Source organism: Gavialis gangeticus, unplaced genomic scaffold (genome assembly GCF_001723915.1).
Source record: "Gavialis gangeticus isolate Ggan-Ray unplaced genomic scaffold, GavGan_comp1, whole genome shotgun sequence".
NCBI classification, from domain to species: Eukaryota; Metazoa; Chordata; order Crocodylia; family Gavialidae; genus Gavialis; species Gavialis gangeticus.
The window spans coordinates 35,021,506-35,049,418 of NW_017729000.1; the positions used below are offsets into that span (position 1 = coordinate 35,021,506).

The 27,913-nt window shown below is 42.2% G+C and overlaps 1 protein-coding gene across 7 annotated transcripts in view; it reads left to right on the forward strand.

Annotated features, from left to right (window-relative positions):
* The window catches only part of TENM2 (teneurin transmembrane protein 2), a 1,374,704-nt gene extending 1,347,173 nt beyond the window's left edge, over positions 1-27,531 (forward strand). For all 7 annotated transcript variants that reach the window (XM_019506504.1, XM_019506506.1, XM_019506505.1 and 4 more), the window contains 6 exons: positions 9,120-9,295; positions 10,949-11,184; positions 17,185-17,481; positions 18,568-20,182; positions 24,473-24,603; positions 25,637-27,531. In XM_019506504.1, the coding sequence (XP_019362049.1) occupies positions 9,120-9,295; positions 10,949-11,184; positions 17,185-17,481; positions 18,568-20,182; positions 24,473-24,603; positions 25,637-26,398 (3,217 nt within the window). In that variant the 3' untranslated portion in view covers positions 26,399-27,531. The remainder of the gene's footprint in view (positions 1-9,119; positions 9,296-10,948; positions 11,185-17,184; positions 17,482-18,567; positions 20,183-24,472; positions 24,604-25,636) is intronic.
* Positions 27,532-27,913: the final 382 nt, after the last annotated feature.

Genomic DNA, 27,913 nt, shown 5'->3' on the forward strand with positions numbered 1-27,913 from the left:
AGCCTATGTGCTGTATAACATCTGTGAGGCCCGGCTGGAGCTCTTCTGCAAGGCCTGGGTGGAGGAGGCATGGTGTGCAGAAGATGCCTGGCAGTAGGAGTAACACCTTCAGCAGCAGGCCTGCCCCACCAGGGTCCTAGGAGAGCTATGCACCTGCCATTGGGGGCCAAGGCACCAGGTGTGGCTGGCCCTGGCCAACTACGTCCTCCAGCAGTCCCCGCTCTAACTCACCTGCATCTTCACCCAAGGACCCCCCACCTCCCCACCCACTCCCAGCACCACACTCACTACACACGTGTCACAAGGGATGCATCAGCAACAGGCTAACACAGGGGTAGACAATTATTTCAGGCGGAGGGCCACTTACTGAGTTTTAGCAAGCCATCGAGGGCCATGTGACAAGTTGCCAGGGACAAATAAATATTAATTTTCCAAATTTTTTAGGGGCCCTGTGGGCTGGATAGAATGGCCTGGTGGGCTGCATCCAGCCCATGGGCTGCATTTTGCCCACCCCTGGGCTAACAGAAGGCAACCTTCTGAATGCCAGCCAACATGGCTTTGTTACTGGAAGGTCTTGCCTGACCAACCTCGTCTCCTTCTATGACCAGATGATGCATTGCCTGGACAAGGGAGACAAGGTTGATGTCATATATCTGGATTTCAAGACAACCTTTGACTTGGTCTCCCATGGTGTCCTCATGGTTAAGCTGGGAAACAGTGGCCTTGACCATCTCACAGTCCAGTGGCTGGGGAACTGGCTCTGGGATCAGACCCAAAGAATACTAGTTGATGGGAACAAGTCAACGTGGTGCAAGGTGACCAGTGGAGTCCTTCAGGGCTCAGTACTCGGGCCAGTACTCTTCAACATCCTAATTAATTATCTGGATTCGGGCATCAGATGTGGACTGGAAAAGTTCATGGATGATGCTAAACTGTGGGGGAAGGTGGTCACACTGGAAGACAGGCTGGGGATACAGGCTGACCTGGACATGCTTGCAAAGTGGGCGGACCAAAACCTGATGGCATTCAATGTAGAGAAGAACAGAGCACTCCACCTTGGGGAAAAACACCCAGCATCACATTTATAGACTTGGCAGTGCTATGCTCACTAGCACTACAACTGAAAGAGACTTGGGGGTCTTGATTGACCACAAGATGAACATGAGTCACCAATGCAATGCTATGGCTGGCAAAGCAAACCAAACATTGGCATGCATCCACCAATGCATCTCAAGCAAAACCAGGGATGTCATTCTCCCACTCTACTCGGCCTTAGTGAAGCCAAAGCTGGAGTACTGCATCCAGTTTTGGGCCCTACACTTCATGAGGGGTTGAGAGAGTCCAAAGGAGAGCCACTCATATGATCAAAGGCCAAGAGAGCCAGCTTTATGAGGAGAGGCTGAGGGACACGGGACTCTTCAGCGTGGAGAAGAGAAGGCTCAGGGGTGACTTGGTGGCAGCCTATAAGTATATAAGGGGGGGTGCACCAGGACCTGGGAGAACAGCTGTTCACCACAGCTTCCCAAGGGATAACAAGGTCTAACAGCTACAAACTCCTAGAAGGCTGGTTTAGACTGGAAATAAGGAAAAACTTCTTTGCAGTTCGAGTGTCCAGGGTCTGGAACAGATTCCCCACAGAGGTAGTGCAAGCACTTACTCTGGATTTATTCAAAAGGTGTTTGGATGTTTATCTTGCTGGGATCGTTGAACCCCAGCAGACTTCCTGACTATAGCAGGGGGGCTGGACTCAATGGTCTTGTGAGGTCTCTTCCCTAATGTCTGTGAAGACTCTATTTCCCTCACATCAACCGGAGCACCTCTTCCCCCTCAATCCCCATCAGAGCCCTCCCCTCCCCCTCAACAAACAGAGCCCCTCCTCCACTCACCTTCTTCCCTGTGACAACTATTGCAATGTCTGTTCTGTCCTGGGGTGGGGGGCCATGGGTTGGGGGCACTTAGGGAGCAGAGCCTAAGGGCAGGTGGCCAGTACCCCAGCCTCTGGCTGTTCCCCCATGGGTATGCATGCCATGGCAAGTGCAGCTGGTGGGGCACTCACCCAGGGGTGATGGTAGCCACTGGTCCCCTGGCATGGGCAGCTCCCCCTCTGGCAGCCAGTGGCCAGGGCCAACAGGGCTGGTGTGCAATGCTGGCCCTGTTGCAGGCAGCTCTGGCTCCGCGCCCACATGGAGCCAGGGTGAGTGGCACAGCTGGGCGCAGGTGGGGGAGCTAGGTGGTGCTAAACCTGGGGCCGTGGCCAGGCCAGGGGCTCCTGGCTGTTGGAGGCAACACATGACCTCCTCCCAGGCCCAGGTGGGAGGAGGTAGGAGCTAGGGGGCTAGGGTAGGGGGCCAGGCAGCAGGCAGCATGAATGTGACTGCCAGGGCCAGAACAGTGTCCAGCACCCGGCAGTTGTGGTCCATGGCCTGCCCAACCCAGAATGGTGTTCTGCTTCTGCAGCAGCTGAAGCTGCTCATGTTCTAGGACCAGGAACTCTGCCTGGAACTCTTGGTCCACCCAGTCCCATGCATGCTTGCAGTTGATATCCTCTACCTGCCTGTGAGTCCTCCGGGCCCATGAGTCCTCCAGCTGCTCCTGCAATGTCTCCACGAGCTGCTGCAGGAGGATGATGTGGTCCTGTGTCTGCCTCTGGTGGAGCCAGTGCATCTGCAAGGCCCCGGCTGTGGGTGGTGGTGACCCTGAGGCTACACTCTAGATGCCAAGGGTGGCCTCTTCTACGTGGGCAACTGCAGGACCTGCAGAGCCATGAGACAGAAGCTGTTTGTGGGAGTTTCCAACATTTCTCTGATATGATGCTCTGTACCAGAGGCCGTGTGCTGCCCAGTCTCAGATTGGGGGTCAAGCATGTGCGGGTGCCCAGGAACCATGTTAAGTTGGGCAGGCAGTCCCAGGTCCAGCCCATGCATTCACTGGCTGGGCCTCCCCTCCCCTCCCCTCCCACCTCCCTGGGGCCAGCGGACCATTGGGTGCTAGCTGCAGGCAGTCTGCCTCCCCCGCCTCATTCCCAAGCCAGGACAAACCAGGCTTCTGGCACCACCTGCTGCTACAACTTCAGACTCCAGCCCACACCCGCCCCCCACCTCCTGGAGGCCAGCCACTATCCTATACTGCCACCCAGCTCCCAGACAACTGGGATGAGTAGCTGCCTGTGCTCCCAGAGAGCAGACCCATTACGCCAGCGCTACACCTCAAGCATGCTTCTGCTGTGCATGTACAAGGAGCTGTTGGCATGGACCAAGAGGTGCCTGACCCACTACGCCTTGCTGCTGATGGCCATAGTGCCCTGGGCACAACTGCACACCTAGTGAGGCACCCTGAGCTTCAATGGTGTGGGGGCAATCCTGGACTGCCCCTCAACCTCCTCTGCCACCTCGAGGGCTACCCATAGCTGTGCTACACATCTCTGCCCCCTACAGCCAAGAAGGCATCAATGCATTCCTTCACCACAGGCATCAGTGCATTCCTTGGTGTGAGCTGGGGCATGGGTTGTTCAATAATGTTCTGCAATGTCTCCCACCTCCCTAAGTGCTGTGGGAGGTGGGGAGATGTTGCAGACCTGGAACCCAGGGTCAGGGGAGTGTGAGCAGACTGGGTGAGAGGGGGGCAGGGGTGGAGGCAGGGGCAAAGGCAAGGAGGGCCCTCCCTGAGAGCTACTCATCACCACATGGCCAGGACTGGTGTGGCCTGTGGCTCCACTCCATCCTGACTGTCGGCGATGGCATGCAGCTCTGGGCAGCATCCTCCGATGGTGGGATGTGCCATGCAGGCACCAAGCTGGGACCTCCCACAGGGAGGAGCTGACACTACTGGGGGCCAGCAGTGTCACGGCCAGCTGCACCTCATGGCTGGCCCCGGGGCTGTTAAGCTGGCAAGGCAGGCACTGGCCAGAGCTCCCCAAGCTGCTGGTGGAGACTGCAGCTGGAGAGTTTGGTGGAATGAGGCAATGGATGCCTGAGGTGTCACTGGAGGTACCAGGCCAGAGCAGGGACTCAGGCAGGCCACCTGTGCTGTTGTAGAGATCAAGCCTGTGGCCTGGGTCCCAGGCCAGAAAGATGGCTGTCAGTTGCTGCGTAAAGGTCATGGACTTACAGGCACTTCTGGACTGATGGTTGTAGATAGTCATGGTGACCCACTGTGCCCACAAGGCCTTGACTTCTATGCAGCACTGCTGCACAGACCAGTCATGCCCATGCTCCTGCATCCATCCTGACAAGGCCTCATAGATGTGGGCATTGGCCCTGTATCTCCACCTCACCCCACAGTGCCACAAGGTTGCTAGTCTCCTCCTTGGTCCAGTTGGGGTCCTAGGTGAAAGGCATAGGCGCAGATGTGGGCATGGGCCTGGATGAGGAGAATGAAGCCATTGTGGGTCCTATGCTGGCTCTCTGGACCACCACACAGCTGTCCCCATCCTGCCAGGCCTGGGCAGCTGCCTGCAGTGCCCAGTACAAATGCATGGCACAGGACTGTCAGCCACATGGCAGAGGCAATGCCCTGCAGCACCTGCAGGCACAGGGCAGGCTGTTGGGGGTGGGCTGTGGGCAGGTGGCACTGGTCTTGCTGGCCAGAAGCTGCCTGCAACTCGGCCTGTGTGGGTTGACTGGCCTGGCCTGAGTCTGCAGCACCCTGCTGACCTGGACAGCGCTGTCCTGGCAGCCACATGATACTGCAGTACCAGGCAGTGGTGCTGCGGTGCAGGCAGGCTAGCAGAGGTAGGCTGCAGCCTGCCCAGGGGGGATACAGAGCTGGGAGTGCCCTCAGGCTCCCTTCCGATGTGCCCCAGGGCTCAAAATGCCTGCAGGCTTTTAAAGCCTCAAGCAGGGGCTGCCATAGCCCTGGAAGTCTCCTAGCCCAGAGCCCTGGGGCTAGCTTGAGGGCAGCTCACTAGTGGCAGGGCAGAGTCGGAAGCAAACTTGGTCTTGGGTCATGTCTACAAGTTCGTTACTGTGCAGTAACTAATCCTGCTTAAATTTATTACCTGCATTTGCAGATAGCAAATTTATGCAGGATTAAGGGTTTTTACTGCCCAGTAAGCATGCACATTTGTAGACATGCATGCTTACTGTGCGGTGAAATATGCTACTGTGCATTTAGGCATCTCATATAGATGTGCCCAGCAAGAACTGAAAACTTCTGCAACAGCTCTGCTGCTGGCCAGAATACTTCAGTCAAAGCCTATACACAATCTATTTTGATCAAGTCTTACTACAAGGTCTGTACTGAGACCTACAACCTGTTACAAACACTGTCCTGCAGTAGAAATTTCAGAAGAAAGTGCAAGCAATCGCAAAATGAGCAATCTTAGAATAATCTTCCTATATGGAAAATTGTAAAATGATGGTTTTCTTATTCATATAAATGTCCAATCTTATGTTAAATTCTGGTTAATTTGCCACTCCAACAGGAATATAAATATGAACAAATTATCCAGTAGTGACCAACTGTTAAGAGTTGATAATTGGGAGGACTTAGAAGGGCAGAGGGGCACTGGCATGGAATCATAACGGCAAATTATTTGATAGGCGAATTAATCAGATTTCACTGTAAGTGCAGGCAGTTCCACAAATTAATTATATATTACAGAAAGTGCATTCCCTTCTATCACATGTAAATTTGGTGCATTACTATTTCATTTTTATATTAAGACAGGTAGATACGTGTCTCCTTTTTATTTTCTTTGAATACTGATTATAGAGTTTTTATTACTTTCATACCTCTAAATCATAAACTAAATCATTCCCAGATTTTCAGTCACTCTTTCCATATGTACTTTTTCCCATGTTTCTAGTCATTTTCATTATTCATCTCTTAATCTCTCCTTTCTGAGTTCAGCACTGAACTGTGTCCCCTATCTGAGGGCAAACAACCATTGATTTATATACATGGCATTAGAATATTTTTTGTATTTTCTGTCTCATTCCACATGAATTCTAAGATTTGTTTGCCACTGCATTTTTAAGCAGAGATTTTCAGTGAGTATCACACAGCCATCCCCATGCCTTTTTCCTGAGTTAATTTAAAACTCAGCAATGTATAAGAGTAGTTCAAATTATTCTGTCCAGTATGGATTACCTATCACATATCTGCTAATGGTAAAGCTTACCTGCCATTTTGCTGCCCATTCACCTAGTTTTGTCATGATAGTATACAGAGACTTTTCTGGTCTTAAACTAAATGATTTTGTCACTTTCATGTTCCCTCTTTTTTTCTGATCACTAATAAACAATATTAGTTCAAATACAGAGCCTTGAGGACAGACTTTCACCATGCTTGAAAACTGTCCATTTATTATTGATCTTTATTTCTTGTTTCATAACTGACTTGTGGCTTTTTTGATCAGTGTTACTTTTTTATGAGTATTATTTTACTTCAAAGCCTCTTTCTGAAGGACATTTTCTAAAGTTCCAAAACTAGCCTTTCATACGTTATGTCATGAAATACTGTCTCATCCAACATCTTGTTGACATACCCAAAGAATTATAATGGATTAGAGAGGCATGATTTCTCTTTTATAAAAACCATACTGGTTAATACATATCTTGTCATAAACACCTTACATGAACGTATTGGAGGTCAAGCTGAAGAATCACAGTTGTCCCATCTGGCTTCAGCTTCCAAAGTTTACAAATAAGTCTATGTTTACTAACTCATTCAGTCTTTAACTGAGTATTTCATTAGGTTTCAGTTAGATACACTTCTCTATAGTTGCCTTTTTTAAGTTAGAATACTTGGTACCGATGTATAAGTTCATAAAGGCCTAAAAATTCTCAGATGCATGTCAGGCAGTCTGTGTAATTCATTCCTGTTTTAGAGCTCTGTAGTCATGAAGGCAATCATGTTGAAATCAGTTGGGCAGCTTACGTGTTTAAATTTAGTCACAGGCTGAAATGTACAGAAATTGTTTGGTTTCTCTATGTTTTCCTATACTACCAACAAGAGCGGACTAAAGTCCATTGTCCATCTGCTGTGATTGTAAGCTCTTATTCAGATGAAGTTTCACAACTAGAACAGCAGGGAAGCTTAAGGTTCACAGTGCAGTAGTCATCAATGGCTCAATGCCAAACTAAGTATCAGGTGGGACTTCTAACGTTTTGTCCTAGGTCTTGTATGCCTTAATATCTTTGTTAATGACTTGAAGGATAGAATTGAGTGCACACTTAGTAACTTTGCAGATGAGACCTAGCTGGGTGGAGGGATTCAAAGTGACATTGACAAACTGGGAAAATGGTCCAAAACTAATTGGTTGAAATTCAGTAAGGACAAGTATAAAGTCCTGCACTTAGTGTAGGGCAATCAAATGTAAAAACACAACCTCGGGAACAGTGGTGATGCATAGGAGTGCACAGGGGTGCATGTGCACTCCCTGAAACTTCTGGTGTACCCCCTGACAGGCCACACTAGCCCCTTAAGTGATGGGCAGGGGTGGCAGGTGGGAGCACCGGTGCCCCCTTGCAAGCACTGGCCAGAGTGGGAGCACCGTGGCACTCCTAGAAGTAGCCAAGGCCCTTCTGGAAGTGTCCGCAGCCACTTCTGGGAGCACTGCGGCTGCTTCCAGGAGTGCCATGGCCGCTTCGCAATCAGCCACAGGGGCACACCTCTCCTTCCTCGGTCAGCAAGATTGGTCACAGAGGGATTCTTCCTTGGTTGCTGACTGGTCACTGCAGGGGCACAAGTAACCCCTGCTTGGGAATACCTGGCCAGGCTGCGTTGTAATAGAGAGGATGATGATAGACTACTTTGTATCTGAAGAGGACAGAATAAACAAGAAGAGACGTATAAAAACCACTCGCTAACTGTGAAGGTGGTTAAATACTACTGCAGAATCTCCATCATTTGAAGTTTGCAAGATGGACAGCTATTTGGATGAGAAGGTTTAGATCAGGAGTTAGCAATCTATCCTCCATGGGCTGGATCCAGTCTGCAGATGTGGGGCTTCAGAAGCATTTGGCAGTGGGCATTTCCTGTGCCACAGCACAGAGAAGTGATTGTGCCAAGCACTTCCCTCCTTGTGCTGTGCCAAGATAAAGTGGTGACAGCAGTGGCCTGGCACCCTCCTGCCCACTCATCAACCTTTGCATCATTCCTTCCTGCCACCTGAAAAGGTTGCCAACTTCTGGTTTAGATTTTATAGATTTCATAGACATTAGGGCTGGACAATCATCTAAATCATTATTTAAATGATTCTCTGACTAGATGCCCTCAGGTCCTTCCCATCCCTGTTTTTTTATGATTCTATGATAATGAAGAAACATTTTTCTGAGCTGTGTCCTGCCTCTTGCGTAACACCAGCCTACACTGTAACTTGGCTCTCCACAGTGCTATTAATCTGTTATTTTCATGAACACAAGTTTGATACAAAATGCAAGACTGACCACACAGAAATCACATTCTGAAATAGATTTCTTTCTGTTAAACTTTAAATGCAGGTTCATCTTCATGTCACCCAAAACTCAGTAGTTTTCACTGGCTATAAAGTCTCTGGGTATAATTGTTTGGTGAACAATGAGCTATGACTCCACTTACCTTAATCCAGTTGTAATGACGTATAAATATCAAAATAAGCATTTGTTCATTACAGATAACTCTGTAGGCCAAATACTGTTCTCATTGGGCATGTCTAAATGAGATGCAACTGCACAGTTGCTACCGCACATCTATTTAGTACTTGTATTAGCACGTACTAAATAAATGCACAGAAACTTAAGTTACTGTGCAGTAGTGTCGACAAATGTCTTTTAGGTAATGCTGCTGCTCAGTAGTGTATATAGGAGCACTATCCATGCTGTGACATGCTACTGCACAGTATTTTACTGCTACTGCACAGTCAGTGTCTCATGTAAATGCACCCAGTGACAGTCTAAAATAATGCAATTGATTTTAAAAGGAGTTTCTCTGGATTGACTTTGTTTTTTCTCTAGAAAAATATGAATTCATAAACATTGCCAGTTTTAAGATACAGCATGATAAACATAATCATAATGCTCTTGAAGACTCTGTTTCATGCTAATTTTAGCAAGAATGTGGTCCATGTTAATGTATCATATAGAGAAAAGTCAGGTATATATGCATACTCATTTTGCTCTCATAACTTTCTCCATTAGCTATGACCACGAAGGACGACTAACCAATGTAACACGCCCCACTGGAGTGGTTACCAGCCTTCACCGTGAAATGGAAAAGTCTATCACCATAGATATTGAGAATTCCAATCGAGATGATGATGTTACAGTCATTACCAATCTTTCCTCAGTGGAGGCTTCCTACACAGTAGTTCAAGGTACAGACATATACTGTTCAGCATATCATACATAGACACCCAGTATCCTCGTAAGAATTCAGAGTAGCCATTCAGAATAATCATTTGAGCTTCTGAAAAGGTCTGAACACTTCTGAACTGGTAAAAACACAAAATTTTTCGGCAAGAAAGAATGACTCCCATAAGCACACTATTAAACTTGCAGATCTTCAGGGCAAGCAGAAGGAAGTGCTGTCTAATTTAGTTTAATCAGTACCTGCTGGAGAACATTGGTTCTGCTGATGCATTTATATCAAGTTTGCTTCACATGCTTTCAATGCAACATTGGCTATATCTTCACTGCCAAAAACAGTGAGGTTTGGTTGGGAAAAGTTAGCTCACTCTGTGTAAAATCCCAGAAGAGCAGCTGGTTTTTGCTATGATGAGCTTAAGTGAGGTCAGCTCCCAGCCCTACACCAATATTTATGCAAGTTCTTTCAACTGATTGGATCTACTCATTTTAGTAAAATCAGAATCAGGGCCTTTCATGCTGCAGTGACAAATAGGTAGTTTACTATGTGATTTCATTGCCCATCAGCACTTCAGATAACAAAGGCACAGTACAGTCCCAGAGATTAGCAATTAAGAAGATAAACACTCCTTTAGGTGCAACTTCCTGATGTGGACCAAATATTGTAGTGTGATATAAAGTCATAGTTACCAAATATAGATTGAAAAGAATTCTGTGGGTGATGTTTTTTTAATTAAGAGATAATGTCACTGGCATCAGAACATTGTTGTAGGACAATAGTCTTCTTCTGACAGAAATGTCAACATTTATAGACTATTATCCTGTGATGCATCCTTTTCCAATGACTCTATTCCAGTTATACCACATGATTAATTATGTAGATGTTATCCTTTTGTCAGATGGGCATTGATGCTCAGATGGCAGCTGCACACTATACAGGTATTGAAAACCTCTGTTTCAATTGCCTTTCAGAAGGGACCTCACTGGTGTCAACCAGGCAGAGAATAACATGACCATAAAAGTACAGGTTTATTTTTATAACTTTTATCAGTAAGCAAAAAGGCCAGGCATCTGATTGGCTAGCACAGCTCTTTTGTAGTAGATTGAAGAATGACATGCACACAAAGGGTTGTTGCTGCCAGCCTGTATTGTTGGAGCATCGCACGTTTAGGATTTAAAGCTAATCTATAATACCCTGCCATGTGTCTGCTGGGAGGGCAGTTTTTAAACAGAGAAAGAAAAAGAAGAGGGGCTTACTTTCTCATTCCTGACAAAATTTCCAACAGAAACTTTTTATAACCCAAAATTTAATAGGTTTGTGGTAGATCCAGTAGTTGAATTAAAATCATTTTTCCTCTGAGTTTTGCTGAGTTTAAAAATGCATTCACATAAATTATGCTGTGAAAGACATCAATATACATTTTGATTTATAATTAACAGTAAAGGGAAAATATAGTGGGATGTTTTTTCTGCAGGCTCACAGTATTAATATGGTTGTTCTTTACATAAATCAATAGCAATGGTAATTTCCACTGTATCACCATGTAAGTGGTAATTGCAAGCAGACTTCACTTGACATCAACGGAAGTGCCATGAAAACCTATCAAATTAGGTGAGGTGTTCTTTTTATGACTGAAGTAGCTACATAATTTTCTTCTCTCCAGATCAAGTGAGGAATAGCTACCAGCTCTGTAATAATGGCACTTTGAGAGTGATGTATGCCAATGGAATGAGCATTAGCTTCCACAGTGAACCTCATGTCCTGACCGGCACTGTAACCCCCACCATAGGACGGTGTAATATTTCCCTACCAATGGAAAATGGCTTAAACTCAATTGAATGGCGACTAAGAAAAGAACAGATTAAAGGCAAAGTGACTGTGTTTGGAAGAAAGCTCAGGGTAAGTGTCATTACAAAATAATGTTTTCTCCTCTATACAGACTCTTTTCCATATGGAAGGGTATTTTATTCCATTTTGATTCATAGATTGGAAGTGAGTTAGATGCAAATTAAATATGAGGATAGTCAGCTGTTACTGGCTGTGGAAGTTCTGTCATTAGAAGAGGATGGTAAAAATGCCTAGTACAGTGCTAGGACCCCACAGCACTTGTGAAAATGTAGGCTTTCTAACAGGAAGATTGATGTCCTGACCTTTGGGGGTCTCTTGCAGTACATACCATTCTGCAGAAGAATTAGTCCCATGAGCCAAACAGAATCCTTGTTTGCCTAACTGCATTCTACTTCACCTAAATTCCAGTAACCATTTCTATGAGACAGGTATTGTTTTTATTTCTTTTCCAGAATTGCCTAATTATATAAAACAATGATCATTTTTTCATCCCCATCCCCCTAAGGTGCCCAGAGTTTCAGAGGTGGATGAAGTGGCCCCAGGATGCACAGACTGGAAAGGATTTAGGACTAATGGGGTGAAAAAAGCCATGACCCTAATTCAAAGCCTATTCAAGTCAATTTAAAATTTTCTGTTGATGTGATTAGGTATTGGATCAGGCTTTATAGGCATAGGGAGGTGGTGTTAAAATTAGATATTCTGTGTTAAATTAAGTGCTTAGTAATTTGCAGGTGCAATATAGGATGTTAACATTTTAATAGTTTTCTGTTGTCCAGTGGTTAGCTAATTCTCAGTGCTGACTTATCAATCGTCTTTCCTGTTTTCCTTATACTACTGCCCATTCCTTCAGAGTCGCATGCTCTTGTAATTTTCTTGTAGAAGACAAATTTTTAAAAAAGGAATGAGATTAGCAGCTAAAGTCTTAATGACTGGATTTCAGGGCTGTATAATTGATTTTTGATATGCTGTACTCCAGAAGTTGATTATTAAGATAAATCAGCTCTGCATGTTGACTAGGTCTTCAAAACAAAAATAAATGAGGCCCTAAAATAAAGTGGCTATAATCCTTACTCTAAAAATTAAAAACTTAATGGAGGTACTTGTGGTAATTAGCTAAATGCACAAGTCTTAAAACTGAAACCTTTCCAGAGTTAGATTCTCTAGCATCATGTTTATGCAAATCAAAACACAGCTTTATCTATCAACACCTCAACATTTAATTGTCTGCTGTTAGTTCCTGTAACAATAATCACATATCCATTTAGCTCTGTTAAATGAAAATCACCATGAGATTATAATAGGTTGAGTGGACTGAAAATGCAATTTGAAAATGAGGGAGAAAGCATAGAATTTATTTGCATCTCATTTATTTTAATTTATCTTTGTAAACTGTTTAGTGAATAAAATAAAATAATTGTATTGGAAAATTGTGAGGAAGCACCTGGAAAGCAGGCTAGGCAGAAGGATGCAGTAATGTGGGATATAACAGTAGCAACGGGAGAAAAACCAGGAACCTGTAGACTCTAGTGGGTATTTAAAACCAATCTGAACACACACGTACCTCCACAGTGAGGCCTAAAATTGGGACCAAGACCCAGAACAAGAGGGAAGTGGAAGGCTCTAGTGCAAGAGCCTGCCCTTGTATGGGATTAATGTCTTAAGGGAAAATACCGTTTTTAGTATTATGTCTCCCACTTGAAATTTCTTATGTAAATATGAGCAGCAACTAGGGCAAGAAAACAATCTAAAGTGAAAGAGGAGTCTGATACAGTCAGTTCTTGATGACTGGAACTCGGGTACTGTGTGGTGAGGGGTACCAGTACAAAAACCAACATAAAAAGATTATTTGAGTATTATGTGCTAGCAGGACTCTGATAACAAGCTCATTTGTTTTCTTCTGGACAGCAACCTCCCGCTGTTTAACACACAAATAACCCCTTGCAGTATATCCCATCAGCTGTATGGTTGCATATTAGTAATTCTATACTTCATCCCAGGCGTCTTGTCCAGTACAACAGTGTACCATTAGCAGTTCTTTATCCTTGTAGTTTACCCTGCTCATCAAATCATTTGAACGTGATTTATGAGTTTTCAGCACTTAATTTCAAGCTAAGCCTCCTACATGTGTATCAACCATAATACAGCTGCCTGAGCTCCCTAAGGGCAAGAGAGATGGGACTGCTAGTAGTGATGGCAGGGAGAATTTTGGTGGGGGAAAGGGTCCCAAGTGTAGAGCTCATCTAGGCACCTACTCACAGCTGAGATAAGTGTATCTGAAAGGCTATACAGTGGATGTGAAGGCATTATATCTCCTGCCTATGACAGCATAAACCTCAGCTGAAACTAGGGAACCTGGCCCCTCAACATGAGGCCGACTCCAAGTTTATGTCTACCTAGCAAACTGAAGATGTAATTGTAACACAGATCTGAATGCCTGTGCTAACTTTAAGATGGGTAGCACAGGTAACAAAAGCAATGAAGACACAGCCGTTGGGCTAGCAACCAGATTACATACCAAGGGGTCCCTTGTTTTCTGGTGAGAATCAGTCAATGCTGATGCCCATATCTACATCATTGTTGTTACCTGTCCCAGCTCTTCCTATAAACACATCTTTATTTGGATATGCATACACTTCCAGAAAGCCATAATGAAGCAAAGACTTATTCTTTACCTTTACATTAACCACTTTATTGTCTACTATTTCATTATCAAGAGTATGTTGAATGTCATGCAGGAGGTGTAATACAGAGCCCTATGGGAGGTTCCACTCCAGGGATTTTTTACATACTTAAGTAATTTTTGTTGGAAGAGCCATTAACCAGATTCTAGAAGGACTCTTCCCTATTGTGACTTACACAGCAACAGCAAAAGGAAGAAACAGATGTGCGTGTAGGTAGCAGAACAAAAGAAAAATAGCTTGCTGGATAATCTTCAGTCATGATATTTGTAATAGTGTTATTAGTGTTCCCAAAAGAAGTAGGAGTTAGTCATTTGTTTGGGTTTCTATATAATTAATATGACATTGCAATTATACTCTGTGGTGTTGCGTATTTTACAAATGAAAACCAAGTTACTGAGTTATCAAAGCAGGTGCTGCTTTATTCTCTGAGTAATGTTTATGTGTGCGTAACTATTCTTCTGTGTAATGATTTCAGAAAGCTAGTGCTTCACTTCACTATGACAGAAAACCTATTAACCTTCATGAAACATATTCAGTTTCTTTTTGTGAAAAAAGAGAGAACGTTTCAACTCAGATTTTCAGACAAAGATTATCTGTTATGAGGTTAAAAAAAATGTAAAGGATGTAAAATTCATATAAGAGAGCTGGATTTTCAGACTTTTAGTTCCTATTCACTCACTGCCTGCAAAAATTACCCAAGGTGGAAGAACCCACATGCCATCCATCCCAGAGGAAGAAACAATGCAGGAACGCTTTTGTTACTGGGCTGTGACACTAGATTAGCATCTCCAGAGGTTCAGAAAGCAACTTCGTAGTGCTCCCAAACCTGGTTTTATTGCTCTTCTGTGTTTTTCCAATTATGTATTAAAGCAGAATGTCATTATTTACTGTTACAAAGTCATGATGCAGTGCAGGAGAAAATCCAAAGAACTAGAGGTCCAGAGGAGATGAGGCCTAAAACCTGGAAATTTTATTTAAGGCTCTCTAATTATATAATAATTAACTTAAAATGCCTTGTAATGCTCACATAGGAAAGCTGGTAATATATTCACTGAGCTTATTTGAGAAGGGACTTTTCTTCTTCAAAATATGGATATTCTGAGATTTTTATGAGAGTTCAGAAATACACTAGAGAAATTTCCCTTTAATTTTATGTCAGTTGTCTCTGATACATTAATATCTGGGTAGTGAAAGCTATCTTATGCTTCCCAGCAGATCTTTACAAAGCAAGGGATTTCCATACACAACTGACATTCACACCAATTTTATGCACACACCTCTGAAAGTGTGCCCACTAGCTTGAGTTTTGCTTCCAAGTCTCCTTTCCCATTAGATCCTTGAATAACAAATGGGATAGTTGAGCACTTCCAGTGTATTAAACACACACACACACCCCTCTCTGTATCGGAACCAATCTATTTGGCAATATCAAAACCTTCTCTAGGAAATCCCACATGAAGAGCTCTTTCTAAGAGTTACCCACTGAGGAAATGAAAATAGTGTTAAAGAATTTTACTAACGGGAGGAAATCAGACTGAGGAAAACGAACGATAATTAAAAATAATTATTTCTTTATGAACACAAAATCATATTAATTTTAAAATTGCTTTCTGTATAGCTGAATTCCTACAGAGGAATTCAGTAGGGTTGGGATGGGAATTGGGCTTACCCTGTCAGTGAAAATAACTCAGAATAACTTTTATGTCCTCTAGGATGGCTCAGGGTTAATTTACATATTGTTTGATGTGCAATTTAAGTTTGGATAAGAAAAAATGTTGCTTAATCAAAGCTACTATAAAGCTGAAGCACAAATTCCCAGGAACTGACGAATATTTCTTAAGTAGTCACTGCTGTCAAAAGATATCTATTTAAAGACTTCTTCTTTATTAATGGTGCATTTACAATTAAATTAGTTAAGAAGCTTTATTAGATTATAGCATTGGCCTGGATCTTTGGCTCAGCCTCCAGTGAAAATATTTATCTCGCTCATTATGGAATTTGTAGCAGAAAACACTATAGTTAAGGTTATGTATGCCATATCTATAACCCCTTGGTCCTGTTTTGCTTACAAGTTTCAAAAAAGTCTCTTGTGGATTTGAAAGTTTTCATACTGTACTTTGGTTTTGAAAAGTTTAATTGAACAAAGCAGGAAAGTGAAATACATTTACCCAATCTAAAGAAGTTTTTTAAACTTTTCTTGTAACCAAGGTTTTTTGTGTAAATCCAATATCTTTTATTCGACAAACTAAAATAGTTGGAAAAATTCTTCTTAACAAGCTTTTGGGTCCAAACATCAGGCTGAAGAAGCGTCTGCAGTTGGTCTGTGCTTTTTTGCTTACTAGGGAGTCACATTTGCAAGATGCTGGGAGTCCAGTTTGCTCAGCAGTACAGTCTAGGATCAGAGCTCAAAGGCTCAAAAAAGGAATGAACTTGCAAAATAGTGCATGTGTTGAGCCTGTAAGGAAAAAAGCCTCTGAGTTGATCATGGAGGAAATAATTAAGGAAGTATTGAAGCCAGGAGTTCCCAACCTGGGGGGTTCAACCCCCAGAGTCATCCAGCAAATCTTTCTTTATGGTTAGAAACAGATGTTGTATTTATCCCTGGATAAGTTGTGCTTCTGTTTGTCTGGGAACAAAAGTATTCCCAGGATTGGCGTGTACACACATCACCCTTCTAATCAGGTTTTAGTGAGTTGCTGAATTCAGTACAGGTATCCCAGAATTTTCTGTCCTTGATTCAATGATGCAATCCTGGGCTACCTATACAGACATGCTTGGCAATATCCCAGGGTAAACTGTTATTATGTCTTATCCAGGAAATGTTTTTTAGGTTTTATCCTAGGACAATGGACATAATGTCTGTATAGCTGCACTTTGTCCCAGGATAACATGGTTTATCCCAAGACAAATATGATGTCTGTTCACAGCCAAAAGCTGGATATAAAGATGAAAATTATTTTTTATATCATAACTTAGGGTTGTAATAAGGAAAGGTTGAGAATGACTGGTGTTAGCAGTAGGAAAATGACCTCTGAGCATGTTCAGTGGTTAGCTGCTAAATGCTAGCAGCCTATATTTTGAGTAGTAGGTGACAGTATAGCTGTCAAGCGTGACAAGCCTAGGGCTTTCTCCTGGGGACTACAGCTAAGCCAAGCTGCATGGATGTTGCAAATGTCTCAATAAAACCTTTGGAAAACATCTAAATCTTAGGGATAGGGAACAATTGTGAAAATGAAGCCATTACAAATCCTGCAAATTTTAGTAAGTTTTGGAACATTTTATTTTCATACTTATTATTTTCAATGTAGACATTAGCACAATGGGTTAGTGCTTACTGATCACTGAATACAGCCTATTTCTATTTGAATAGGTCCATGGAAGGAACCTGTTGTCCATTGATTATGACCGGAATATACGCACAGAAAAAATATATGATGATCACAGAAAATTTACATTGCGGATAATTTATGATCAGTTAGGACGTCCTTTTCTTTGGCTACCCAGCAGTGGGCTGGCTGCTGTGAACGTCTCTTATTTCTTCAATGGACGATTGGCTGGACTTCAGCGTGGTGCCATGAGTGAAAGAACAGATATAGATAAACAAGGCAGGATTATATCCCGCATGTTTGCTGATGGGAAAGTGTGGAGTTATACATACCTGGAAAAAGTAGGTGACTCAATTTAAACTACAACATTCACTACAAAGAGACTGTTCAATTACATGTTGTTTCTGGCCTTCATCCACAAAATTAATCTAGAAACCTTGGTGTTCCAATAGTTAAGAATTCTTTTGTACCTAATCTGTGAATCTTCTAGTTTTTCAATTAATCAAAGGACATACTTTCTTCGTGGTTCAGCTCCTCCAATATTTCCATAAAACAGAATAGCTCACCACATAATAGCATAAACTAACAGGATAAATTTTACTATTTTAAGACTGAAAATGCATGACTAAACCTGGCAGAATAGCCAGTAGCAGCAGATAACTTATCTGTAATCATTATTTATTAAGTGAAAATATGGTAATTCATCTCTAGTTAGCCTAGTTTAAGACACTTTGATCTTGGAAGTTTGTCTAATACTTAAAAACACTGCATGTCATGTTCCCTCCTCCACACTATTGTTTAAGTATGCTAGAGCTGTTCTTTATGCTAACTTTTCTACTTATGTATTATAGCAATCAGTGTGAATTACAACTGCCAGAGGAGATATAAATTAACACATTAGTCTCACTTCCCACAGAAAGTACTAAGAGACCCAAGATGCTGATACAATGTGCTTCAGCTCCTTGTATTTCCTTCTCAGGAGCCATGTCTACACAAGAGACTGATTCAGCAGTCATTACTGCGCAGTAACCCACATTACTGCACAGTAGCGATGATGAACGGCTTTTTTATGACAATGGCTGCTCAGCAGCCTAAGACTAATGTGCAGTAGCATCACATCACGGTTTCTGCCAGGCGACACTACTGTGCAGTAGTCTCGGGCCACTACACAGGCAATGTCTTGTATAGATGCAGCTGGGGTTGATAACCTTTTTCAAAGTGACAAATTTACTTCTCAGACTTGTTGGCAGTATATTCATACTGTGGGTCAGCACTGTAACCTGAGATTTAAGTATGGCTTTTGTATTGTTGTAACACTAAAACCTGCTGGGTAATGTTTAATCTAAAAATATTTTCCCTGATAAGTTTACAAGTAAAAGAAAGTGAGAAATAGTGAAATTAAATAATCATTATCTTTTTTTTAATAGTCTATGGTACTACTACTTCAGAGCCAGCGGCAGTACATCTTTGAGTATGATTCCTCAGACCGGCTCCACGCTGTTACCATGCCTAGTGTTGCTCGACACAGCATGTCTACTCATACATCTATTGGCTACATTAGGAATATTTATAATCCTCCTGAAAGCAATGCTTCAGTGATTTTTGATTACAGTGATGATGGCAGGATTCTGAAAACATCATTTTTAGGAACTGGGCGACAAGTGTTCTACAAGTATGGAAAACTATCCAAGTTGTCTGAAATTGTTTATGACAGTACTGCAGTTACTTTTGGATATGATGAAACTACTGGAGTCCTGAAAATGGTGAACTTACAGAGTGGTGGGTTTTCATGCACAATTCGATACCGTAAAATTGGTCCACTGGTTGACAAACAAATCTATAGGTTCTCTGAAGAAGGCATGGTCAATGCGAGGTTTGATTATACCTATCATGATAATAGCTTTCGAATTGCTAGCATCAAGCCTATAATAAGTGAGACACCTCTTCCAGTTGATCTTTACCGTTATGATGAAATCTCTGGAAAAGTAGAGCATTTTGGCAAATTTGGAGTCATCTATTATGATATAAATCAAATCATTACTACCGCAGTGATGACACTGAGTAAACACTTTGATACCCATGGACGCATTAAAGAGGTTCAGTATGAAATGTTCAGATCACTCATGTACTGGATGACAGTCCAGTATGATAGCATGGGAAGAGTGACTAAGAGAGAACTGAAACTTGGACCTTATGCCAACACAACTAAATATACCTATGATTACGATGGAGATGGGCAGCTCCAAAGTGTGGCGGTAAATGACAGGCCAACCTGGCGTTATAGTTATGATCTTAATGGGAATCTTCATCTCTTGAATCCAGGAAATAGTGTCCGATTGATGCCTCTACGGTATGATCTTAGAGACAGGATTACACGTCTGGGTGACATGCCATACAAAATTGATGATGATGGATTCTTGTGCCAGCGAGGCTCAGATATATTTGAATACAATTCCAAAGGTCTCTTAACAAGAGCTTACAACAAAGCAAGTGGATGGAGTGTTCAGTACCGTTATGATGGACTGGGGCGAAGGGCTTCTTGTAAAACTAACCTGGGGCACCATCTTCAGTACTTTTATGCTGATCTTCACAACCCAACAAGAGTAACACACATCTATAACCATTCCAATTCAGAGATTACCTCTTTATACTATGATTTACAAGGCCATCTCTTTGCAATGGAAAGCAGCAGTGGAGAAGAATACTATGTCGCCTCTGATAACACAGGAACACCCTTGGCAGTATTTAGTATCAATGGCCTCATGATCAAGCAACTTCAGTATACTGCATATGGAGAAATATATTATGATTCCAACCCTGACTTCCAATTAGTTATTGGATTTCATGGAGGATTATATGACCCTCTGACAAAACTGGTCCATTTTACTCAGAGAGACTATGACGTTCTGGCTGGGCGCTGGACATCTCCTGATTACACAATGTGGAAAAACATCGGTAAGGAGCCTGCTCCGTTCAACTTGTACATGTTCAAGAGCAACAACCCTCTCAGCAATGAATTGGATTTAAAGAATTATGTAACAGGTGAGAACTCCATATCAGTTCTTTGTTTATATATTTAAACTAAATTTCTTTATGCTTGGAAGTTTGTGTTGGAAAAGGAAATTGATCAGATTTCTCCATCTTAGGACCCCCCTCCCTTGTGTCCCTATCACCTGCAGAGCCCTTCTCTCATTAAGGTAGAACCACTTTCCCTTTAGACAAGATGAAAAGGGCTGCACGATCTTGATCCCTAATACTTGTTTCTTATGCAATGCCCCCAAAATAAGAGTCCATGAAAGGGAGAACACACTTGGTTGTGAAGTAAAGAAGAAATCACTTCCAACTAATAATAATTCTTAGCATTTATATAGTACTTGTCATATATGTCTCAAACTCCTGCCCAAAGAAAAGTTCAATTATCTCTGTTTTACAAATGAGGAAACCAAAGAAAAGAGGGAAAGTGATTTGCCAGAGTCACCCAACAGGAGAGTGGCAGGAATTAGGATGCAAGTCTCTTGACTCCCTGTCCATCCAACATTATCTCAAAATTATATGATAAATTTAAATATGGCTCTGGCTCTGGCTCTGGTTGTACACTAGCATTCTTTTAAACCACTGCTCCCCCATTCAAGCTTTCATATCAAACAGTGTCCTTTGGTACTGCTTTAAAAATAGAAACTTGTTTAAAATAATGTTTCCCCTTGGAAAACTGAGAACTTTTGGGGAACATCTGTAGCGTTGCAATGCAAAAAACAATAATTTTCGTTTAGATTAAACATATATCAGGATTGGGTTAAACTTGTAACCTCCTCTTAATTAGTACTAATTTGGCACTTAGTAAAAATCACATAGAACTTGAAGTAGCTGCTAACACATATTTTAAAATGAAAGGTAATTAAGATATGTTCAGGAGAAACTCTTTCGAAGTTAAATCTCTAACACCTGGTAATTAAAGCAGAGGTATCATTTAACAAATAATCAAAGAGTTGCCATAATTTTAGTGGCAGTTAGAACTTCAAGTGAAATGTGATTTTTTTTTTAAAGGAAAGCAATATTAGGATGTTGGTAGTTGTTTCTGAATGCAACTACACTATAGGCATAGCATTCCTTAGGCCCTACAGCTTATTTGCAGGGTGAATACTCTGGGACCCTGGACAGAGTTAATATTTGAAGAGCTTCAAGTGCCTTTGCATATGTACAAGTGTTACACTTAGATCCGCCTAATCACACTAGGGCAATCTAAATGCCCCAGCGTACAAGTTTTCACTGAGCTGAGGTAGTCCTAAAAATGGTGCATCTGATCTAAACTTAGTTCTCAGCAGACCTGCTCACTGACAGACATGCAGGTCCCTGCTCTAACTCATGGTACTTAACACAAAGTACCATGAGTTAGAGTGACTCCCCCCACCCCCGACCCAACAGACATCCATCTATTTGGTGGGGAGGGAGAGAATCAATCTCCACTTTGGAACTGATCCAGCAGAGGAGCCTGCATGCAGACTTTCTCCTCTAACTCCCCTCCCCGCTATCCCTCCAGCTGCAGTGCTGTCTGCAGGAAGGGATGGGGGAGAAGGGAGGGAAGGGAGCTGTGGGCTGTGGTTTGCCCGACCTGAGCTGCAGGGGGAGGGGACTGAAGGGGGGCTGTGAGATGGGGCCCTCCAATTCACCCATCCCCACTCCAGCTTATGTTAGGAAAACCCCAGCCCACAGCTCCCTCCTGTCCCTTCTCCCCCATCCCTTCCCATAGACAGCACCAGGAACGGGGCTGGGCTGCATCAGTGCAACCCTAATCATTCTGACAGACTGACCCTAGGGAACAGAAGTTCCCTAAGGCATTTCACTTTGAAGCGCCTTCATCTAAACCCTCATGAGAGTTAATTGTACCATGCAATCAACCACGTTTAAAGCACTCTGCAACCACACATGTGTCTTGGCATGACTGTAGAGCACTTTCAGGTGGCCAAGCATACTTGTCACTTCTGTCTGCGTCCCATGTTCCAAGACACAAGTCTGGTTAGTCCTTCAGATATCCCACATTGTACTGTTCCTCACCACCCCCGCAACTCTGCCGCAAGTGGCCTCTCTGGTGCCTGACCAGAACTCCAGCGCCCCTTTTTGTCTCCTGGTTTGTCAGCACTTTTTATCAATGGGCTCCCTTGCATTTGCTTCTTCAATAAACACTGTCTTTCTCACAACCAGCTGTGTCCTCACTCCCTACTCAACAGCCCTTGGAGACGCAAGTAATCTGTCCACTGTTCCCCAACACCCAGCCACACCAAGTCAGGCAAACCCGCTGCAGAGTTCGGTCAGGTGCAGGCTACTGAACTTTCATGTTGAGAGAAAGGAAAGCAGAAAAGTGAAAACACCCCTAGTCATAAGTCACCCTCCCCTGTGACCCCAAAACATGAATTCATGCATTTCTTCTACCCACCCCTCACCTCCCATCCACCATAAGGCAGAGTGCTCACTCCCATCCCCTGGTGTCAGAGACACAGCACTTCAACTCATGAAAGGTGATTGTTCTACTTGGAACATTAGGGCACTGTATCTGTGGACCCCTCTGACCCATAACAACTGTAAATTAGATCCCAGTCAGTGGCATTTGGGAACAGTTCGTTACATGTGTCCACACCCTGTTTGCTTATTTCACCCTGTTTGAGTTACTAAAAAAATGCTAATGCAGAAGATAGACCCCCTCCTGCTCACTGCTTTGTGTGACATAGTCTTAAAGCTAAGATGGTGGAGTCACATTACTAGTCACATTAGCTATTTTTCAGGACTTGAACAGGATGGAATCGCATATTGCTTAGGCACCTGACAAGTACAATAGCATTGGCCCAGTGTGCCCTGTCTCATCTTAAGAGATTTTATTACATTCAGATGTTATATCATTTTCATTCATGCATCCACAAAAGAAATTCAGGAAAGATACATTAATTGCTTCTATATCATGCATTTCACCATAATACTATAATAATGGTGATGAAGATACTTGCTGCTCTCATGGGCTTCTACAAGTCTTTGGACAAGAAGTCATTATATAAATAGCTTAATTTTCATAAATGAGTAATGAACACAACCTCCTTTATGCACAGCCCTTTATATGCATATTTACAGTCAACTGCTCATTTGTTGACAGTTTTTGCTAAAGGAGAGGATTCCTCCAGCTGTGTAATGACATATTATAAAGAACATTAGAAAAGAAAAATAATGAACTATTATAATGTGTGTGGAGGGAGATTCCTTTTTATTGCTAGATGAGAAAAATTAAAGTAAATTCTTTGGCAGGTAATGTTGTACCGAATGAAATAAACTGAAACCATAGAAAGGACTAAGAGTCCTACTTTATGGATAGCCATAGGGAAAAAATAAATTAGGTATAATATAATGGGAGATTTGTACAATTATCTTTAAGATAATGGGGGTAGAATCTGTAATGAATTTTTCAAGGAGGACAAAAGAATCGCTAAAATGTTAAAAAATTCCACTACAATGAACTCTTCAGCAGCTCAGCACAGTCTTAAACATCACACACACTTTTTTTTTAAGAAAGTAAAAAAGCATTCATTCTCCCTCACAGTCTCATTTTTCAGGAGAAAGAGGGACAGAAAACTGAAGTTTTCCATAAACATTATTATTTTTTAAATGTGAATAACTATAAATGTGTTCCTCTTCAAAACTAGAAAGTGAAAGCTGAAACTGGTTTCTGAAAATACTTTGCTCTTTCTAAAGCAAATCTAGTAGTCAGGATTAGCCAGAGCTGCCTCGTTCAGAACCAACGCACAGAACATCACAAAGCTCAAACTGGAGCACATATGCAAAAGACTTGCAGTGAGAAACTCAAATAAGGTCTTGATCCTACAAAGACTTAAACAGGTGCTTCATTTTACACTGTTGACTTGAATTCAGCTATTGCTAGTGTCCAGAGTTAAACATTTACATCTTGCAGGAGTGGGGTCTAAGAGGAAAACCAGACTGTACACAAGAGGAATTTTCCAAGTGTTCTTCAAAACAGTAAATGGGAAGTGTGTCACATCCAGTGTAGTTGCAGGAGGTGACAGACATGAGGAACAGTACAGAAAATGTTTACTGGTAAAGGATTCAGAGATATTGGGTTTACTGGAGACCTCATATCTCACTAGTCAGCAATTTCTATGAATTTACAGTAGTCATTCTTGTAACAGCTCACTGTGGAACAGTATGGTTCTGGGAACTGGCAAATAAAAAAAAATTAAAAATTCTGAGTTCAAACTCTAAGCTCATAATTTTAACTGTAGCATCCCTGAGATACACATCTCTTTCTCACTCACTCGTTTATTTTTTTATTTTTAGATGTGAAAAGCTGGCTGGTGATGTTTGGATTTCAGCTCAGCAACATTATTCCTGGTTTCCCTAGAGCAAAAATGTACTTTGTACCTCCTCCATATGAATTGTCAGAGAGTCAAGCATGTGAAAATGGACAGGTAGGCACCAGTTTGTGCTGGGCTTACAGTGATTTTGCCAATCTTACCTTGCATACGGGCATCATTCCATGAAAAAAAGAAATACATCAAGGGGAGGAGTAGCACCAAAGAGGGAGAAGAATTATTCAAGCTAAAGGACACTGAGTAAATATGTATATACTGGCCCAGAATATATTTAAGTTAGAAAGTAAAAGAAATCCCTAACTGTCAGAAGAGTGAGGTTCTGGTACAGGCTCCCAATAGGAGTTGTACTGGCCAAAAAACAAACATTTGTAAGTTGGAGTTTGTTAAGTTTAGGAAGGGGATTATAGGATGCGGTGCCTGAAGTGGCAGGGTATTGCACTTAATGGCTTAGGAAGTGCCTTCCAGTCTTATGTTTCTATAGTGTCTAAGGTAAGTAGGGTAGAGAAAAGAATATTTTTTAAGAGTGAAATGAAATACAGTATCATTAGTTCTTCATTCATGTGCACTTGAGTTCCTGTTTGACTATCAACATGCAAGGGAAATCTCAAGGTGTAATTTACCATCTGTTCTACCTCTACGGTCATAATCTTACGCCTTTGGTGTACAGCAATAAAACTGGTTTGTAGTGACTGTACTGTTTAAAAAAGCTTTACTCCCAATGTTATATGGAGAAAGTGTTACTTTTTAAAATTTATTTGACATTTGGGGGTTTTTTGGTACTGCAATTAAACTGTTATCCACTAATGTTTATTACTTTGTCAAAACGAGACAAAAATATATTCGAAATTACTTATGCAAATAAATACTAGGCCAGCTTCTGACATCAGTTGTTAGCAGTTATTCCTTCTTAAGTCTTTGATCCTATAATATGTATATGCACTGTTCACTTTAGTTGTACAGTATATGACTTTGTACAGTATGTAGGCAGGAAGCAACAGCGTGAATAGCACTTCATATAACTTGCTGTTTTTCACAGTACTTTGTCACTCATCTTTTTAATAAGGTTTAAAACAGGTCTTTGAAGTCAACATTTTCAAACAGTCTCTGTCTTCTTTGTTTATTCTTGCAGCTAATTACTGGAGTCCAGCAGACAACAGAAAGACACAATCAAGCATTTATGGCCCTGGAGGGACAGGTCATCTCTAAACGATTACATGCCAACATTAGAGAGAAAGCAGGGCACTGGTTTGCCACAACCACTCCCATTATTGGGAAAGGGATCATGTTTGCTGTAAAGGAAGGCCGTGTAACCACTGGCATTTCCAGCATAGCCACAGAAGACAGCAGAAAAATTGCCTCTGTCCTTAACAATGCTTACTACTTGGAAAAAATGCACTACAGCACTGAGGGAAAGGATACTCATTACTTTGTAAAGATTGGATCATCCGACAGTGACCTCGTCACCCTGGCAATGACCAGTGGGCGGAAGGTACTGGATAGTGGAGTAAACGTTACAGTTTCCCAGCCAACCCTCCTTATCAATGGAAGGACTCGAAGGTTTACTAATATTGAATTCCAGTACTCTACTCTACTGCTTAACATACGCTATGGACTGACCCCTGACACACTGGATGAAGAAAAGGCAAGAGTTTTAGACCAGGCTCGACAGCGAGCCTTGGGATCAGCATGGGCCAAAGAACAGCAGAAGGTGCGGGATGGCAAAGAGGGCAGCCGCTTATGGACGGATGGAGAGAAGCAGCAACTTTTGAACACAGGAAGGGTTCAAGGTTACGAGGGATACTATGTACTTCCAGTGGAGCAGTACCCAGAGCTAGCAGACAGTAGCAGCAACATCCAGTTTTTAAGACAGAATGAAATGGGAAAGAGGTAACAAATTAACCTGCTGTCATCCTTTGCTGGATGAATCAGTAGTCACAACTGTTATCTCCTCTCCTAAGGAGATGAAGACCTAAACAGGGGCACTAGGCTGAGCTACTTTGGGATAGTAAGTGGCAAGAAAGCTCACATTTTTTGAGTTAAATGCTACTGTTGAAGTGATTAAAAACCACTTCCTGAAGTGGACTAAAGCCAGACTGAAAACTTTAACCATACAAATTAAAAAGTACCCCTAAAATATTACCCACTTGTTCTGGGTCTAAAGAAAAAAAAAAGAAAAATAAAAAAGAAGGCCTCATATTATATTACCTCACTCCATTCACATGTGAGCAAACTTTAAGAAATCCAAGAGGGCCACCTTCACTAGACCAGCTGATGAAACAAAAAAAGATTCAGACCGCTTGTTTGATAAATATTCAAGAGGTTTTCATTTAAAGCAAAATACAGGTGCATTTAAAACATGACTTTGGGGTGATTTGTGTGTAGCAACTGGAGGGAAATGATAACGCAAGTGAGAGAGCACTGGAAATAGTAAAGAAACATATATTTAAAACATAAAAAACCTGCACTTGCACTCAGACCCTGCGTTTGTCTGGCCTGAAGTTTAATTTATTCAAAGAGGGCAGAGTGTAAAGTTGAATTCAAAATGGTGGCTATAAATCACTACAAATAAATTTCATACTCTGTTTGTCTTTGAAGATTCCATTGTGGACAGTATAACACAGTTACAGGGTGTAGTCTGTTTAGATTCAGTAGTTTGTTGGTATCAGTTCCAGTAGAGCTGTGGGCATTGTGTTACACTATTGCAAATGGGCACCACTTCAGATCACCCTGTACATACATCAGCCAGAAGGCACAATCACTGTTTCAGATTTAAAAATTATTAGTGTGTTTGTTTGGTCGAGAAACTGAGACAATCACATTACAGTCACCGCAAAAGAAAAAAAACAAGTCTAATAAGAACTTTGGTACAAGAACTTTTTTGTAATATACATGTATGAATTGTTCATTGAGTTTTTATATTAATTTTAATTTGCTGCTAAGCAAAGAATAGAGACAGGCAAAGATAATTTATGGCAAAGTGTTTAAATTGTTTATACATAAATAAAGTCTCTAAAACTCCCGTGACTCATTTGTCTTCTATTGTGGAACTCTTTTGAAGGAGAAATGATCTATCAATGGGCCTGTTTGTATAACCTACTATAGTGGCAGCCATCCTTTTTGGCAGGTGTGCCACAAATAGCCCTGCCATCCTCCCCAAGTGCCACTTCTATCCCTTCCCTTTCCCTTAGCTGATCTGCTGTTCAGCTTTCTTCTCCCTGACCAAACTGGTGCTCTGCTTTCTGCCTCCTACCTGTGCTCCCTGCCTGATCTGATGTTCTGCTTTCAGCTCCCTGTCCTATCTGCCACTGTGCTGCCTGACCCCTCCCCACTCTGCCACGTACCACACACACAGGCTGCCCATGCCACCTGTGGCACATATGGCATAGGTTAGCCACTCTGATCTAGT